This window comes from Alternaria incomplexa (assembly GCF_024043165.1).
Source record: "Alternaria incomplexa strain BMP 0042 chromosome Unknown scaffold_7, whole genome shotgun sequence".
Lineage (NCBI taxonomy): Eukaryota > Fungi > Ascomycota > Dothideomycetes > Pleosporales > Pleosporaceae > Alternaria > Alternaria incomplexa.
The window spans coordinates 1,413,399-1,429,373 of NW_026249856.1; the positions used below are offsets into that span (position 1 = coordinate 1,413,399).

Here is a 15,975-nt window from a genome sequence, read left to right on the forward strand (position 1 = left end):
CCAACATGACTGGATTTGTACCTTGTGCATAAGACAGGGCAACCTCTCCAACTTCACGGGGAGGATTTCGGCGATCAAATCCTACAGATCAGATTTCATCAAGATATGATAGTCCCTGCCAAACGTTCTCATGCAGTCCGTCTCGATTTGTAAAAGGGGGTTGAGAAGGGATTACTCAGACAAGCATGGTCTCTAACACCTCGAGTCCTTCCTAGGTTGGAAATTACGACTGAACCTACGCGAGCACCCCGTAACCTTGCAGACCACCAACAATCCAATAATACCTCGTCGCTCCATTCTTCGATTGCCGTCAAATGGGGTGTTACCCGCTGGTCCCCCTCGGGTCTGGCGACCGCTGCAGGCACGAGACAGGAGGGTAATCCCTTTGCATCGGCATCAGTTCATCACACTTCACTAATGCAAACTGGACTATCCCTTCGGTTTTCAATTCTGTTCATAAACAATGGCTATTCACCAAGATGATAATGGTGGGCGTGTTTCTGTTCGCCGCTTGCGCGATTGTCACGACTCGGTTGCGACACCGGAACGAAATCCACAATTCTACATTCACCTTATTCCTTCTCCCGTGTATTTGAGTTCAGTACATACTTCAAAGTCTCGCTTTTCTTCCACGCTCACTGCGACTTCTCAACTACTTCTAGAACACCCCGACCGACTCCATTGAAGTCCCAGTTGCGAGACTCGCCTCAAGCAATCACATCATGAGTCGCCAGATCGTCGTTGCATCATGCTCGCTTGCTCAGTGGGCTCTGGATTGGGAGGGTAATTCTACCCGTATCAAGCAGAGCATCCGCAAAGCGAAAGCCAAGGGTGCTACATTGCGCGCTGGGCCAGAACTGGAAGTAAGTTATGGTTTTGTTTATTTCTTTTTGAAGGCGCTTTCCACGCCTGAGACACTTCTATAGTCATCACACGTTGAAACTTTGCTATCCATCAGAAATTGGTGTTTCACAAGGCTACCTACATACTAGGCGTTGAGAACATCTGCTCTACCATCGTTCCCGCTAACGAGACTAGATTTGTGGGTATGGCTGTCATGATCATTTCTACGAGGACGAACTATACGCCAATTGCTGGGAAGCACTCACTGGTATCCTCACGGATGAGTGTTGTGACAACATGCTTGTGGACATTGGTATGCCAATCAAGCATCACAATTTCCGATACATCTGGTAATTACACTACTTCCTTGCTCCGATAATCTACTAACAACCCTTTAGTAGAGTGATGGCATATAACGGTAGAATTGTCTCTATACGCCCGAAAACGACTCTGAGGATTGACGGCAATTATAACGAGTCGAGGTGGTTCACCGCGTGGGATCCTGCTATTCCACCCGAAGCATTTCCCCTGCCAGACTTCATTGCGGACGTGCAAGGCACCAACATGGTTCCTTTCGGCAGCGCTCTGCTCTCCACCTCAGGCGCGTGTGTTGGCGCCATTACATCCGACGAGTTGATTGGGCTCGAAGACTTGCTTCCAACAGCCTTGAGCTCGACAAGCGCTGATGTGTTGACGGTCTCTGCAGCCAATCACTTCACGGTCGGTAACTTCGACTCTTTAGTTTTTTCGCTGCAGAATATCAGCAAAGACATTGGTGGAGTCATCCTCTACTCGAATCAGCATGGCTGCGATGGCGACCAAAGCTACTACGACGGTGGCCCGATGATCTTGGTGAACGGAGAAATAGTTTCTCAAGGCCCAAGGTTCTCGGTCCACGATGTCGAGGTGGTAACCGCCGTCGTCGATCTAGAAGAGGTTCAATTGTATCGAGCTAAACAAGCAGTCTCGGAGCCCCTGGATGACCTCACTACGCCCCGTGTAGACGTGGCATGTAGTTTGTATCGTTCTGAGCTTGCCAGCCTCCGCCCAGATCACCACCACCCTATTGCTCGGGGCCCAAGCTTTCACACATTGGAAGAAGAGATCGCCATGGGACCAGCCTGTTATCTTGGGTACGTTGTGGCCGTACGAACTGGATGTGAGACATACGCTGACTTTGGATCTTAATCTTTGTAGCATTACCTCCGCCGCAGCGAATGCGTCGGCTTTCTAGCGCCACTGAGCGGCGGTATTGACTCGTGCTCAACATCAGTAATGGTGTTAAGTATGTGTTATCTGGTTTTCGACGCGCTTCAAGACGGGAATGAGGTCGCATCAGACATCCAGCGTATCACAGGATCCAACGACTGGCTGCCCAAAACCCCTCAAGAGCTTTGCAACCGCATCTTGCATACAGTGTACATAAGCATGTCAGAATGCTCATCCGAAGAGACACGTTCACGAGCTCAGCGTCTCGCAGAAGGCATGGGTGCCCACCACATCAGCATGTCCATCGATACCGTATACCGAGCCGAGCGAGATCTACTCCCTCAGTACACAGGCTTCACCCCCGATTTCCGAGGCTCTTCAGCGGAGAACCTAGCACTCCAAAACCTGCAGGCACGTATCCGCTCAACCACAGCATACTACCTCGCCCGTACACTACCCGTCATCCGCAACCACCCCGGCGGAGGCGGCCTCCTCGTCCTAAGCTCCGTCAACGTAGAAGAATCCCTCAGGGGCAACTTAACAAAGCACGATTGCAGCTCCGCAGACCTCAGCCCCATCGGCAGCATCTCCAAGATCCAACTCCGATCCTTCATCCGCTGGGCGCGTACCGCCTTCACACTACCCATCTTAGACGAGTTCCTCGACGCAATTCCCCGCGCTGAGCTCGAGCCCGCTAGCTTCGGTTCATGCGACGATAAGGAAAACGGCATGACCCATCAAGAGCTTTTCGTCTTTGCCAAGCTGCGCAGTGAAGAGCGACTGGGGCCATTCGACATGTTCCATCGTCTGCTGTGTGATTGGCAGGAAGAGTGCGCGGGAAGTCGGCGATTTGGTGAAGCGGTTCTGGACTTTCTATGGCAACAACAGGCATAAGATGGCTGCTGTAACGCCGGCAGTCCACGCAGCAAGTTACAGTCCTGATAACAGGTTTGATCAAAGACCCATGTTGTATCCGCGGTTTGAACATAGTTGGGCGTTCAAGCGGATTGATGGGGTGGTTGATGAGCTGGAGCGTAGAGTCAAGATGGAAGAAGATGAGGAGATACGCTTTGGGGAAGTGGGTTTTGAAGAGGAACCGCGCGTAAAGGCAAGGCTGTAGACAAGGACGCTAGACGATGAGGGTTGATTAGATGGAGGGTCTTACATTGTACTTAATCATCTTTATACACAGATTTGTTATCCTACTCAACCCACCTCCCCCTCTCAACATCCAATTGTACACCCTCCTCTTTCAGTGCTCCCTCAAGCGCACCATGCCCCTTCCACCCATGCCCAATTCTCCCCGTACTACTCAATCTCCCCAAATCCTTTCCGCTTTTCCTCCTGAAATAGGCTTTCTGGTCTTCCGTCGGCCCTTTCTTCTTCCACTGCCCTGTCTTTTTGTTGAATTGATATCCGTTGTACCAATCCTCGGTCAGGGCATCTGATCCATATTCCTCCAGCAGCAGTTCCTCATACGCATATGGGACTCTTACATTTACGCCCTCGAGGGTGGATTGGCGGAGGGGAAAGATTTGGGTGTCGAGGTAGGCGTGGGTGTCTTTGACGTATAGTAATGTTTCGTCGTCGAAGGCGTCAGGATCGGATTCGTGGGCTGAGGGGTGGGTGCTGGAGTAAGGAGAGTTGGCGATGGAATTCTGTTCCGAGGCGGGTGCGACGTGGAGTGTTGTGATGTCGATGTACAGCCCGTTGTTTACGTCGATCCAGCGTATGTCGATGTGGTTGTATATGTCTGACGTAGATTTGTTGGTGTAGTTTGGGTTTACCTCTAGGAGGTATTTCTTGCCCTGTTTCCTAATGTCTTCTTCCCAAGCGAGGCGCTTCGAGCGCGTCTCTGCATCTTCGTTCTGATGCTCCAAGCCGTGCAGGATTCCTTTCTGCTTGACCTGACCCTCCTCGTTGTCTGATGCAAGTTCAAGCCCGAGTTCTCGAGCGTTGAACTGATGAATTGTCATGTTCCACCATGTACCCAATTCTCGTGCGCCGTCTTCTTCTACGAGGAAATCCAAGTCTTTATCCCACGGCATCAGGCTTCTGCCCCACCACCATCCTAGCAAGCAGCCATGCATTATCCAAGTTTGTACTCCAATTCTCTCCATCGTGTCGGTGTACGCCTTCAGCATAAGCCTGAGATGCCATATACGTTCTTGAAAGGGCACCTCGGAGGATGCGAAACGTCCATCGTAGTGGCTGTTGAATGTGGATTCGTAAAAGTACTTAGTCGGCGCGTGCGCGTAGGTATGCCCGTTGGAAAAGGAGTTGACCAGGGGCGTGAGGCCGCGGAATGAGCGGAAGGGTGTGCTGCGGCGTTCGAGAGGGAGAGAGGTGCCGAGATACAGGAAGTGCGTGAGCAGAACCAAAATTTCTAAAGGAAGTCTCATCGTGACTGGGGCCGTGTCGGTATGAAGCGCATTGTTCTACCGTCTCGTTATCGCGGTTCGGGGTATTCTCGATGCAATGTCGATGACGCTATAGCGGGAAAAGATGCATGTAGCTAAAATGAAGCATAACAGCGCAACACGGAAGGGTCAAACGAGATTATCGACAAGTAGATTGAGAGAGGGTCGCAACGACCCGTTATCGTGTTTCTACATGGCGAGCGCAGGAACGGGATTCAATGATGGGCCAACGCGCAGAGCCAAGGACGATCAAGCACGCGCCAAGACCTCTCACTTGCCCACGCCGCCGGCCTCATCGTTCTAGCCCGCATGGATTTTCTGAGGCTAACCGGCTAGCGTGTCATTCCAAGATGTCGTGAATGTGGAGCTCGTTCATGCCGATTGCGCGTTCGCAGTCTCGTTGTTGTTAAGGGCAGCTACTCACGTTGCATCCTGTGTCGAGTAGTATTGTCCTTCTTTGAAGCTAAGGGAGTGCAAGTGCGGGCCAGCCACGTGAAAACGAAGTCTGGCAGGCTAGAGTACGCGTCCTCTAGGGCGGGACCGCACGTGCGATGCCGCATCGTAACCACACCCCTCGCTAGATATGGCGTACGAGACAGTGATTGAAACATAGCTTTCCGGCGCTGGCCGTAGAATAGCACAGGATCCTCGTACAAAAACTTGATTGTGTTATCAAGCGCTATTAACCAAGTCGATCATCCCCGCTGTACCACTCAATGATGTGCAGGCATGATCCGACGCGCTATTAGCTGGCGAAAGTGCGCTTCGGTCCGCCAAGAGACTCGGGTCCAGAGGAGACAGACTCCATCGATCTGTTATGGTAACGCTAATGTACGATCTTGAGAGCTGCATAAGGGCATGAAGCTTATAGTCAACTACGTCGTCATCACGGTCGATCAACATGTTCAGGTATCAAGGTATATGCGGGGTAAATGGTGAGTAACTACCCACAAGTGCAGTTCACGAGATGAGGACCATACTATGTGATTATCTGTATTGCATTTCATAGTTCTACAACCACAACAAGTGACCAGCTTTAGGTTGGGTTACACCATAGGAATAAGTACCCAAGCACAAGTTTTCCCGTCATCTACACATATCCACATGCGGCACCTCCAAACGTCCTGGTGAAGCTGGGCAAGGAAGAGACAATCTCGACCTCAGACCAGCCTGCCAACAATTTGATAGGGTTCCATCGCTCAGATCCAAACAAGCCCACTGAAAGAACGGACGCCGTTGAGTACGGCTAATTACACTTTCCACCGCTTTTGTTCGTGTGAAGTAAGTATACATTGAGAAAAATAAGACAATCCGGTGCTCGTGTACGCAATGCCGGAGAGACGAAATGGAAAGACAAGCTAAGAACTGTATGTTCATTCATAAGTAAAAACGCCGTCATACGCCGCCCGATGTTGAAACGCCACAATGGGAGAGTGAGCGCTGAATATGCGAAAGTCAGAAAATGAGGGAAGGAGAATCTATCGACAAGCACGTCTGCGGCGCCGGCAAACAGAGCGACAAACAAGGAAACCCAGAAAGCCAGCAATTAAAGGGGTATATTTGCGAAGCGTGGAAAGTCACTCAGATCCTTTTTCGTATTTGACGGGGTGGAAGAGCGTATTGCGCATGCATAACCGGCCGGTGCCGGCTTCCTCTTCTTGTGGGCCACCCTTGTCATTCTCGCGAGAGCCGAGCCACCTTCGCCACCACTCGGATGAGAAGCCAGCATTGTAGTAAAAGCTGTTGCCGAGCTGGTTGTGCTCACCCCAGCCGAAAACGCTGTCAGTCGGCTTAGGGGGCTTGTTGAAGGTGCCATCGAGGGCTTCGAGTGGCCAGTTGTGATCAAAGTACACGGGGTGTGCAGCATACACGGCCTTCAGACCGTGGTGGAAAGCGACTGTTGGAGGCCACATTTCAGGGAACATGTGGTGCTTCATGAGGTATGTCTCACGATGCATAAGATCCAATAGGCGTTTGGACAGACGCGAAACAGTAATGATAGCGCATCTCCGCGGGGGTTCCGGGAGCTCGAGATCGTAGCCTGTAACGTCGTCACGGAAAACCCAGTTGGTCTTGGCCGGATCGAAGATTGGGTTGAATGTGATGATGTCGGCATCCTCGCCAACACCCCACTCATAGTTGTCTTGCGAGTACGAGTGTGGGGGCTCGGTCTCGGGAGGGCTGGGAAGCATGCCGGTGTTTTCGAATTTGGGTGGGCCCCAGACAGGCTTCTCGTCGCTGTTGTAGAGCTCCTCCTCAACCATCTCGGTGAAGTTCTTCCAGGATCCGTGGAGCTCAGGAATGTAGTAGCGAGACGATCGCTCCCACAGACCTTTGCGAGGCTGCTTCTTGGCCCACTCGCCAATCTTGTTGTGGAACTCGTAGTAGTGGCCGCTGAGACGGAGATCCATCTCCCAGTTCCAGTAGAAGTCGTACTCTGGGCGAGCTTGCGCGAACCATTGCATTGCGAAGTGGGCGCTGCGGTAGACAGAGTGGACGGGGGCCTTGGCGTGGTTGTAGACGTTGTTGGGGAACGGCTCTGGGTAGTACATGCGCATCTGCTGCTCGGACCAGAGGGTCGCCATGCCCCAGAACTCTTTGGGGAGGTTGTCTTCGATGACCTTTTGGTAGATCTCTTCCGAGGACCAGATAGGGAGGCTATCGTCCTTGACATGGAGGAGGAAGTGCACATCGTACTCGCCTCCGGACTTCAGCGCGAGCTCGTTGATCATGGCGCGCAGAGTGAGGATCTGGTAGTCACTGTACTTGTAGCCGGTCCAGGTACGGAGAACGTAGGCGTGGCGTGGCACCTTCTTCTTGGCGGGTGCAGTCTCTTCGGTGGTGTTCTTCTTGAAGCGGTGGGCGTTCTTCTCGCGGCATCGCTTCATGGCGGACGCCCAGTTGACCTTGCGGTAGTCAACCTTCTTCTCGTAGCTCCAGAGCTTGTCGGCACCGCCCTTTTCAGACTTGCCGTCCATGTCGAGGCCGCCCTCATCGCGGGAGTAGGAGTAGCCATAGGGGCCGAGACGACCGAAGCGCTCGAAACACTTCTTGTCGTCAAAGCCAATCTCCTCGTATGAACCAAAGAAGGGCGCAGTCATGTTCTGGGGGATGCCGGGGTAAGCGTAGATGTCGGGGAGGTCAATCTTCTCTTCCTCGTCGAGGTAGCAGGTCTTGACCTCGTCGTGCTCCTTCAGGTACTCGGGCGAGTCAAACTTGTATGGGTCGAATGGCTGTAGCTCCAGCGGCGGCTCCTTGTCCTCCTTGGACATGTGCGGCCACTTGGGCTTGATGTTGTCTTCTGGGTTAGGGCTTTGCGAGTACTTGACAAAGTCCTGCTCTGACACCCAGTCGCCGTAGGGAACAAGCGTGCGAACGCCGTTGAAGAAGCCATTTAACCTGACCAGTTAGCGTGCGAAAGGGTAGGGTATGACTGGATGCTTACCGAGGATAGTGTTCCCAGTGGTACTGTTTCCGCTCATCGCCTGTCCGTTGCTGTGCGTTCCACCTGTGTCTCCTGTAGATACCCGTGCCGAGCATCGAGGCCAGCAGCACTATCGTCACGGCGAGAGTGATGAGACGCGCGAACGAGAGTCGTGGGCGCTGGAGGCGGTTGGCCCAGGCGGGCTGGCGGTACTTGTTGCCCCATGACTTGCTGCTGAAGAGCGGCAGCGGTGACGAGGCCTGGCTGTCCTGGCCGGGCACCTTTTCGTAGTTGAAGCGCGTTCGGATGAACAGCTTGCCGGGATTGAATCGCGAAGCCATTGTCGAGATTGTGTGTGCGGATGTGCTGAGCAGCGTGTGGGTTGCCTATCGCATCTGCGGCGAGGCTGCGCAAAGGAGGTCGCTCGGCAAGTCGGGATGCAGGTGCGTGGTGTCAACTCGGCCGCGCGAGTGAGGTCGAGAGCAAATGCGAGGCACGACACTTGGGACGACAGCGGAGAGTGAAACGAGTGACTGTCCTGGAGACGGAGGCAGGATTCTGGCGATGGCTTGGGCGTTGGGGAGAGAGCGCGGGCTGAGCAGGAGCGACCGACCCTTTTTCCCTCGTTGCTCGCCCCAGACAGCCTAGCGCTGCCTCGCACCTGCCGTCTACTGTAGCGCTAACTTACAAGGGTCAACCACCGACTTCTGGAGCACCACGGCGGGACTGTATAGGCTAGCCCACGCACCGGTGCCACTCCAAGACGTGCAGAACTCTCCAGATACTGCCCATCACAGCCGATCCGCCCCCTCCGCGTCTTCGCTGCGCTCCCAGCAGCGACGGCGTGAAGCCTCTGCGTTATCGTCGAGCGCAGCCCGCCACCAAATCAAATGGCGCCCAGCTATCAATTCACTCTATCGGGCCCTGCATGAGCCATGGCAAAGCGCACTATGCAACGGCCTGCCCTCCCGCCTCAACAACGTCGAGCGGAGCTTCTATTTTTTCTTGACGTCTTGCAACTCTTGACGTACTTGGCTGGGTCCTGCAATGGGTCCTCAATAATGCGACTTTGCACTTCCCCTGCCGCGACACACGCAGCTGAGCGAATGATGCCATCGCGACATGCTCAAATTCGCCGTTCCCTGACCCCTGGGCGTTCGCAGCGACAAGGTGGCGTTGTGTGTGATTGGCTTGGCCAGCGCCCCTAGGCTTGCATCCGACACCAGCATACGCGTCCTCTTCGAACGGCGCGGGCGGAACAGTCTAGGCTAAAAATACCTCCCCATCGAGCCACCGCGAAGTGGGCTCAGCTCAGCTCAGCGAGGCGATGAGCGCAGGCAGGACGCCTGGACAGTTAGCTGCTGATATAACATTGTTGCATTGCCTCCTCATATGCTGAAGCTGTCAATTTGCATGTCACCCGTCCATCGCCTGCAGTCAGTGGTGTTGAGCCATCTCGGCCCCTCTGACAGGCCCCACAGTTCCAATACTCTCTGCTGCTGCAGAACAAGGGCACAACTCCGCCGGAGCACATGGTATCCCACCCGATGACGTTGAACCGCGTGGATCCCGTCTGAGATGTAACCCTCACCATGCGCACATCATCAGCACGCCGACCGGTCCTCGTTTCCAGGAGCAACAGCGTGGGCGCGTAAGCACCATGCCGAACTGTATTTTCGAGACACCAACTCCAAAACCTGGGGAGTATAGCTTGAGACCACAGCTCGTCGACGATTCCCGGTAACCGCGGCGAATAATACCGCCTATAGTACAGACATCGCGATGCAGTTTCGATAACATTCGATAACATGTGCGCACGTCCGCGATACCAACCACAACGCTACCGTCTGCACTTGGTCTCGGGATCAGCTAGCCCGCTTTTCCAACACTTCCCCAAAGCGATTCTGGATCCGAGCGGAGGCCAACGCTCTACGGCATCTAGCTCTTGGTGTTTTGTTTGACCGTCGAGAGCGATCGTATGTTGATCGCGTATCAGGCGCGGTAGTCGACTGGTAAGAGTGGCAGCTTCCAGGTGTGTGGGCACAACACGCTAGTTGGCAGAACGGCTGCAGATCTTGCTTGCGTGTTTGAGGTGCAAGTGCAACTTGGAACTTGCGTGGCCCTTTACGCGTGCGCCTTTTCTGCAGGATCGAGCTTTGATCATGAGAACTAGTGGGGACTGTAGTGAGTTACAGCGTTGTGCTAGCAGAGCGCAGCGCCTCTCGGCTTGCGAGAAGGCGCATAGGACTATTGTATGCACCGATAGCGGATAAGCATGACCAAGAAATCTCGTAGGCTTCTGTCCAGGCGACACGAGTGGAGCGCGGTTGATGTAAATAGAGTGCGTAGTGGCAGAATGAGTAGAGGCTCGAGCAGTTCGACTTAGCACCTGCATCGATGTGCGCTGTCTTGAAGGACAGTCGAAGAAGCAAGTTGCTGTGTCTCGTGGGCATATTGAAGGCGCGAGCCGCAAAAGACAAACATGTCATCGTCGATTTTGTTAGTGTACCTCAATGTTGGGAATCTCTTTAAAATCGTTAGCCTGTCTGTGTTGTCTCATCGACCTCGCTCCATTTCACTTGCGTATGTGAAAGCGAACTTGAACCTGTAGTGTCTGGTCTATCAGTAACTTGTGTCCGGTCATGGCGAAGCAAATTATCCGACTTCGTAACGAACTTCATAGATGGCTAGCAGCCCATGGATGTGATCAGACGTGTACTTCCAGAATGACGTATCTGTAAAAGAAGAAATTCAGTCGCGCAGAGCACAGTCAACTGCATTGCTCGGTATTGCAGGCAGGTGAGTGCTGGAGATGCTGCGAGGCTGCGCCGCCGACAAGCCAATCAAGTGGCACTGAACTCCGAACGGGCCTTCAAATCTCCGACGACCCTTCCACTTTCGACTCATCGCAGTAACCCCACGTTCGTAACTGGAGTATTGTAGCAATTAACTTTCTATCACAACCGCAAAAATGCCTGGAACACGGGGCCCTGTGCCCGTACCGCTCGAGACTAAAGGCCAAAATCTCACACAAGAAATTCTCGATCTCTTAGACACGAAGGAGCCCCTCCAGAGCAATGAAGACTTCCCCGCGATATCGCAAGCCGAAATCAAGGCTGCGCTGGACAGGCTAGCGAGCCGCTCCATGGTCCAATACAAATCACTGGACTCGGAAAAGGTCATTCTCACACCGGAGTCGGAAGGCATAGTAGCGGATGGCAGTCACGAATTCAGAGTCTGGCAGTATGTCAAGGAGAAGGAAAGAGTCCCAATCGCAGACCTACCTGTATGCATGCTATCATGGATCAATTTGAGAATGAACGACTGATACAATGCATAGAACGTCTTCGGAAAGGAGGTTGCGAGTGTAGGACAGGGCAATGGATTCAAGAACAAGTGGATAAAGAAGGACGGGAGCGACATCATCCTCCTCCAGACCGAAGAGCCGAAAGATCTCAACCGCGAACTCCTTCAAGGCATTAAAGACACCCAATCCCTCGACGACGCCAAACTCCTCGCTCAGCTGAAGAAGAAGAAGCTCGTCACCGTTACGAAAGTCATCACATACACTATCACAAAGGGGCCCAAGTACGCGAAGGAAATACCAGTAGAACATACAGACTTGACTGTCGAACTGCTCACGAATGACGCGTGGAAGACCGCCAACTTCAAGCCCTACAACTTCGCTGCGCTCGGCGCAAACCAAGATTCTGGCGCATTACATCCCCTGAACAAGGTCAGGCAAGAGTTCAGGAATATCTTCTTCTCACAAGGCTTCGTCGAGATGCCTACAGGACAGTACGTATAGGCCCAGATGTGATACTCGTATGCGACTCACACTATCTAGCTACGTCGACACCGGTTTCTGGAACTTCGACGCGCTCTTCGTACCACAGCAACATCCCGCCCGCGACATGCAAGATACCTTCTTCGTTTCATATCCACCAAAAGCCGATAAGCCGCGGTTAGACCCTGCGAACGAAGCGACGATGGACCGCATGGAGGCTGGGTCAAAACGTCTCTTCTCCACACCCGAGAGCGAGAAGAAGGAAAAGAAGCCCAGAGACTTTGAGAAGTACTGGCAAGACGTCAAGAAGGTCCATCAAGAGGGCGCTTTCGGCTCAATAGGATGTTCGTGGCTTCTTAGTCCCCTGATCAATATGTACCTTCACTAATACTGTACAGACCGATACCCATGGGAAGAGGATGAATCTCTCCGCCTCGTCCTGCGCACCCACACCACCGCAGTCTCAACATGGGCTCTCCACCGCCTCGCCGAAGACCCACGCCCCGCCCGCTACTTCTCCATCGACCGCGTCTTCCGTAACGAAACCGTCGACGCAACCCATCTCGCCGAGTTCCACCAGATCGAAGGTGTCATCGCAGACTTCGGCCTCACACTAGGCGGTCTCATGCGCTTCCTAGAAGACTTTTTCGCCAACATGGGCCTGACAAACCTCCGCTTCAAACCTGCTTTCAACCCTTACACCGAGCCCAGTATGGAGATCTTCGGCTTCCACGTCGGTCTCGACAAGTGGATCGAGATTGGCAACAGTGGCATGTTCAGGCCAGAGATGCTGGAGCCCATGGGTCTGCCCAAGGATATGCGCGTCTACGGATTCGGACTCAGTTTGGAGAGGCCGACGATGATGAAGTATGGGGTTTCGAATATCAGGGAGCTGTTGGGTCACAAGGTGGATCTGAGCTGGATTCGGGAACAGCCAGCTGTGCGCTTTGACAAGGAGTAGGGTGGTGGACAAAAATAAAGTAGACGATGCGCATGACTGTAACGATAGAACGTACTCTGTGCAAATGATATCCAAATCAAGACCAAAATGGCTTTTGAGAGATGAGTTCGTTGTTACTACTTTGCGCAGTCTCCACTATCTTCCGTGCCACCTTCTTCGGTGATTGACCAGATGACAACACCTCGACGCTGGGAAGTTTGATCTTTCAAGAAGCATCTGCGTCATGCTGCGCTGACCTGTCACCATAGCTTCTGCCTGTGTGAGCCTCGCGCTTCTTCTGCGCATGGATACTGATCCTCTTGGTATCTTCTGTGTTTCGTTCTCCTCTCATTTCAGTCCAACTCACTCCCAATCCAATACCTCACTCCTTCTCCAAGCTACTCTTAACATCCTCCTCAACCATCTTGTTCCTCGCGCCCTTATATATCCAACTCTCCTCCAGCTTATCACCACCCCACTTGTTCTTCGCCCAGATCAACCCATCTTGACCTAGCCCAAACCCAGCCCCGACAAGTAGACCCAAGCGAATCGTCCTCGCAGCTGTCGAAACAGGAAATTGATGCCATGCACTCCACAGTCCACCCGTAACCATGCCCGCCAGCCCACTCGATATAAAATCCCTACTGCCCGCTATCCCCTTATTTATCCTCCGCATGTCCAATTCATCCACGCCCTCCATCTCCTCCATCGTACGTCCCGCGCTCCATGTACCCCGGAACACATCTAGACTCTCTTCTACAATGAAGAAGACTGATGACCATGCTGCGATGTATGCGCCTTTTCTTAATCCCTCAACGATGCCGTAGCGCCATTTGTAGTAGTTCTTCGATTTGTGGTATAGGTACCAGCCGGGATTTGAGATGGGCAGGCGGTGCGCGTTTTCGGCGCGGAAGCGCAGGGAGGCCATGTGACCGGCGTTTAGGGAGCCGAGAGTGAAGCCGGAGAGGAAGGAGAGCGAGGTAGTGAGGAGGAGGCGCCGGTCGAAGGGCATGCCGAGGCGGGGTGCGTAAGGGAGGGGTTGTGTAGGCCGTTGGGGTGGTGTCGCGAGCATTTCTGGGGGTGGCATTGTGGATGGTGTGGGCGCAGTTGTCGCTATTGTTGAATTGTGGTGCCCTTGGGCGCGATGTTCAGTCGTGGTCTCCCTCAGAAGGTGATCCGTTGGGTGAGGTTTGCGACGGGTGCGGAGGTGGTGCGGAGATGCCTCGAGTCCGATTTCGCCAGACTTTCGAGCGCGCGCCGAATTTGCGGATGATACACTAAACACACTTTACTGAATGCGCTTAAGAAGATCCGGAAAGCAAGTGAGTCTCGTGGTATACGGGCTGGAATAGATATCTGGTGAGGTGAAGGTCGAGGAAGCTCGTGAGCTCGACTCGCCAAGATTTCTAGCAAGGGTTCAGGTCGCGCCTTCCTCCCCGCGATCCCCTCCATTGATTAGCAACAACGCGCCTCTTCCACCCAAACACTACAGCGTCACTCGCAGATACCTTTCTATTCCCTTTGAACGCGCACAATACACGTCCAACGACTATACCGTATCCTATCCCACCGCCACATCACGATGGCGACACCTTCACCGCAGACCTGGACGCTTCGTCTCAAGGCTCACAAGACCACCGTCATCCTACACGTCGACCCTCTACACACTTTCGACACGATCAAGACATACCTGTACGACGCTCTACAAGAAACCGACTTCAAGAACCCCGAAACCGGCGAGCCGATACCACTACCTCCATCCGCGTCAGACATCCAGCTCGGTCGGCCAGTAAACATTAACGACGCAAACGAGGGTTTCGAATTAGGAGAATGGGAATATAACATTGGCGAAGAGGAAGAGGAGGGCGGCAAGGGTAAAGGCAAAGCGAAAGCCAGTGGGAGCGCCAACGGTGGAGCGAAGGCAGGCACAGCGAATGTCAAGCAATGTCCTAAGGGGGCTGGGCTGAAGGACGGCGCTGTTTTAGCCTTCCGGTGGCCCGGCGACGGCAACTGGGATGGTGAAGATGAGATCGACGTTGATGAGGGAAGACCCGGAAAGGCTGGAGATATGTGGGGTGTCAAGTTGGCGAGCTTTGAAGATGCGTACGGTGTTGAGAACGAAATGGATGTGGGTGGTAGACCGGAATTCGAGGGCTGATCGGACATGCATGTGCAACAGAAATGCGCACCGTTGGGACCATTATGCGAAGTAAGGGAAACTGTCGCAATATGGACAATTCCAGCTTGCGCATGCATACATGATAACGCTCGCTATATGCTGTATGCCGGTCTGTGTTATATCGAATTAAAGCATCGCTGACTTCTGTCTAGTGATCTCATGGGATCGTAGAGCCTATCATGGCCACCTTCAGCCTCGTAGACACCGGTCAGGTTTTGGCCAGCATAGCCCCTCTCCCCTGCTTGGCGGTCCGTCCCTTGCAACGATGCGCCTGCTCTTTTTTGCAACACTTCCTTTCCTCTTTCTACCTGATCACAGCTCATTCCGTCGTCCTTTGCCAGTATGGGCACCGCAATACACCTCACACCAGCGCCAGAGTATGACGCCGTCTTCAGACATCAGCCACTTAATCACTCTGAGCCCTCGATCCGACTTATTCACATCCTTCCCGCCCTTTCGCACGATGGCCGAGTTCAATGTTCCATTATACATGCCAATGTTCAGGCCGCATATATCTGCCTCTCTTACCGTTGGGGCGATCCCGATCCGTCGCATGACATTCTGATGGACGGCAAGTCGTTCTCAGTCCGCCAAAATCTCTTCGCTTTCCTGAGTGCTGCACGCGAAAGAGTGGCATCTGGTACCACTGCTGCTGATATCGGGCCATACTGGATAGATGCCGTGTGTATCGACCAGTCCAATGTTCTCGAGCTCAATCACCAGGTTCGCCAAATGGGGATGATCTATACAAATGCTTTAGAGACCATAATGTGGCCTGGTTCAATGCCGCCGGAACTCCTCCCCTTTGTGTCACTTTTCTTGAGGGGCGGCGGTGATACCATTGGCAAGTTCAAAGCCGCCTACTTGTGTCGCGACGACTTTGCCGAATTCATCCTACACAACAAGTATTGGACTCGTGCATGGATCGTGCAAGAAGTGATGCTTGCCCGACGAGTGACAATATGGATAGGCGCGGCATCTATCGACCTCAAGAGCATGGAACATATGTTAGCCACAGTGAGCATACGATACGAATCATATCCCCACTTTGCTCGGCTCCTCGACGCGCACATTCGGCGGGGACAGTTCCAGGACAAGTCTTTGGTCCATCTATTGGACCACTATCGGCAGAAGCAGTGTTGGGATCCGCGCGATCGTGTTTACTCACTTCTT

The 15,975-nt window shown here is 53.3% G+C and overlaps 6 protein-coding genes across 6 annotated transcripts; 3 read left to right on the forward strand and 3 right to left on the reverse strand.

Annotated features, from left to right (window-relative positions):
- Nucleotides 1-722: 722 nt before the first annotated feature.
- On the forward strand, nt 723-2,946 carry J4E90_005676 (uncharacterized protein; the record flags this gene model as incomplete). Its single annotated transcript, XM_051435229.1, has 5 exons — nt 723-863; nt 1,039-1,046; nt 1,245-1,848; nt 1,895-1,976; nt 2,201-2,946. The coding sequence occupies 5 exons, from the start codon at nt 723-725 to the stop codon at nt 2,944-2,946; spliced, it is 1,581 nt and encodes a 526-aa protein (XP_051291253.1).
- Nucleotides 2,947-3,254: 308 nt separating this feature from the next.
- J4E90_005677 (uncharacterized protein) lies at nt 3,255-4,454 on the reverse strand (the record flags this gene model as incomplete). The annotated part of the gene is made up of 1 exon (XM_051435230.1): nt 3,255-4,454. The coding sequence occupies one exon, from the start codon at nt 4,452-4,454 to the stop codon at nt 3,255-3,257; it is 1,200 nt and encodes a 399-aa protein (XP_051291254.1).
- Nucleotides 4,455-6,049: 1,595 nt separating this feature from the next.
- J4E90_005678 (uncharacterized protein) lies at nt 6,050-8,237 on the reverse strand (the record flags this gene model as incomplete). The annotated part of the gene is made up of 2 exons (XM_051435231.1): nt 6,050-7,871; nt 7,918-8,237. The coding sequence occupies 2 exons, from the start codon at nt 8,235-8,237 to the stop codon at nt 6,050-6,052; spliced, it is 2,142 nt and encodes a 713-aa protein (XP_051291255.1).
- A 2,630-nt stretch (nt 8,238-10,867) lies between these two features.
- J4E90_005679 (uncharacterized protein) lies at nt 10,868-12,644 on the forward strand (the record flags this gene model as incomplete). Its single annotated transcript, XM_051435232.1, has 4 exons — nt 10,868-11,182; nt 11,237-11,694; nt 11,744-12,027; nt 12,082-12,644. The coding sequence occupies 4 exons, from the start codon at nt 10,868-10,870 to the stop codon at nt 12,642-12,644; spliced, it is 1,620 nt and encodes a 539-aa protein (XP_051291256.1).
- A 361-nt stretch (nt 12,645-13,005) lies between these two features.
- Nucleotides 13,006-13,710, reverse strand: J4E90_005680 (uncharacterized protein; the record flags this gene model as incomplete). Its single annotated transcript, XM_051435233.1, has 1 exon — nt 13,006-13,710. The coding sequence occupies one exon, from the start codon at nt 13,708-13,710 to the stop codon at nt 13,006-13,008; it is 705 nt and encodes a 234-aa protein (XP_051291257.1).
- A 495-nt stretch (nt 13,711-14,205) lies between these two features.
- Nucleotides 14,206-14,781, forward strand: J4E90_005681 (uncharacterized protein; the record flags this gene model as incomplete). Its single annotated transcript, XM_051435234.1, has 1 exon — nt 14,206-14,781. The coding sequence occupies one exon, from the start codon at nt 14,206-14,208 to the stop codon at nt 14,779-14,781; it is 576 nt and encodes a 191-aa protein (XP_051291258.1).
- Nucleotides 14,782-15,975: the final 1,194 nt, after the last annotated feature.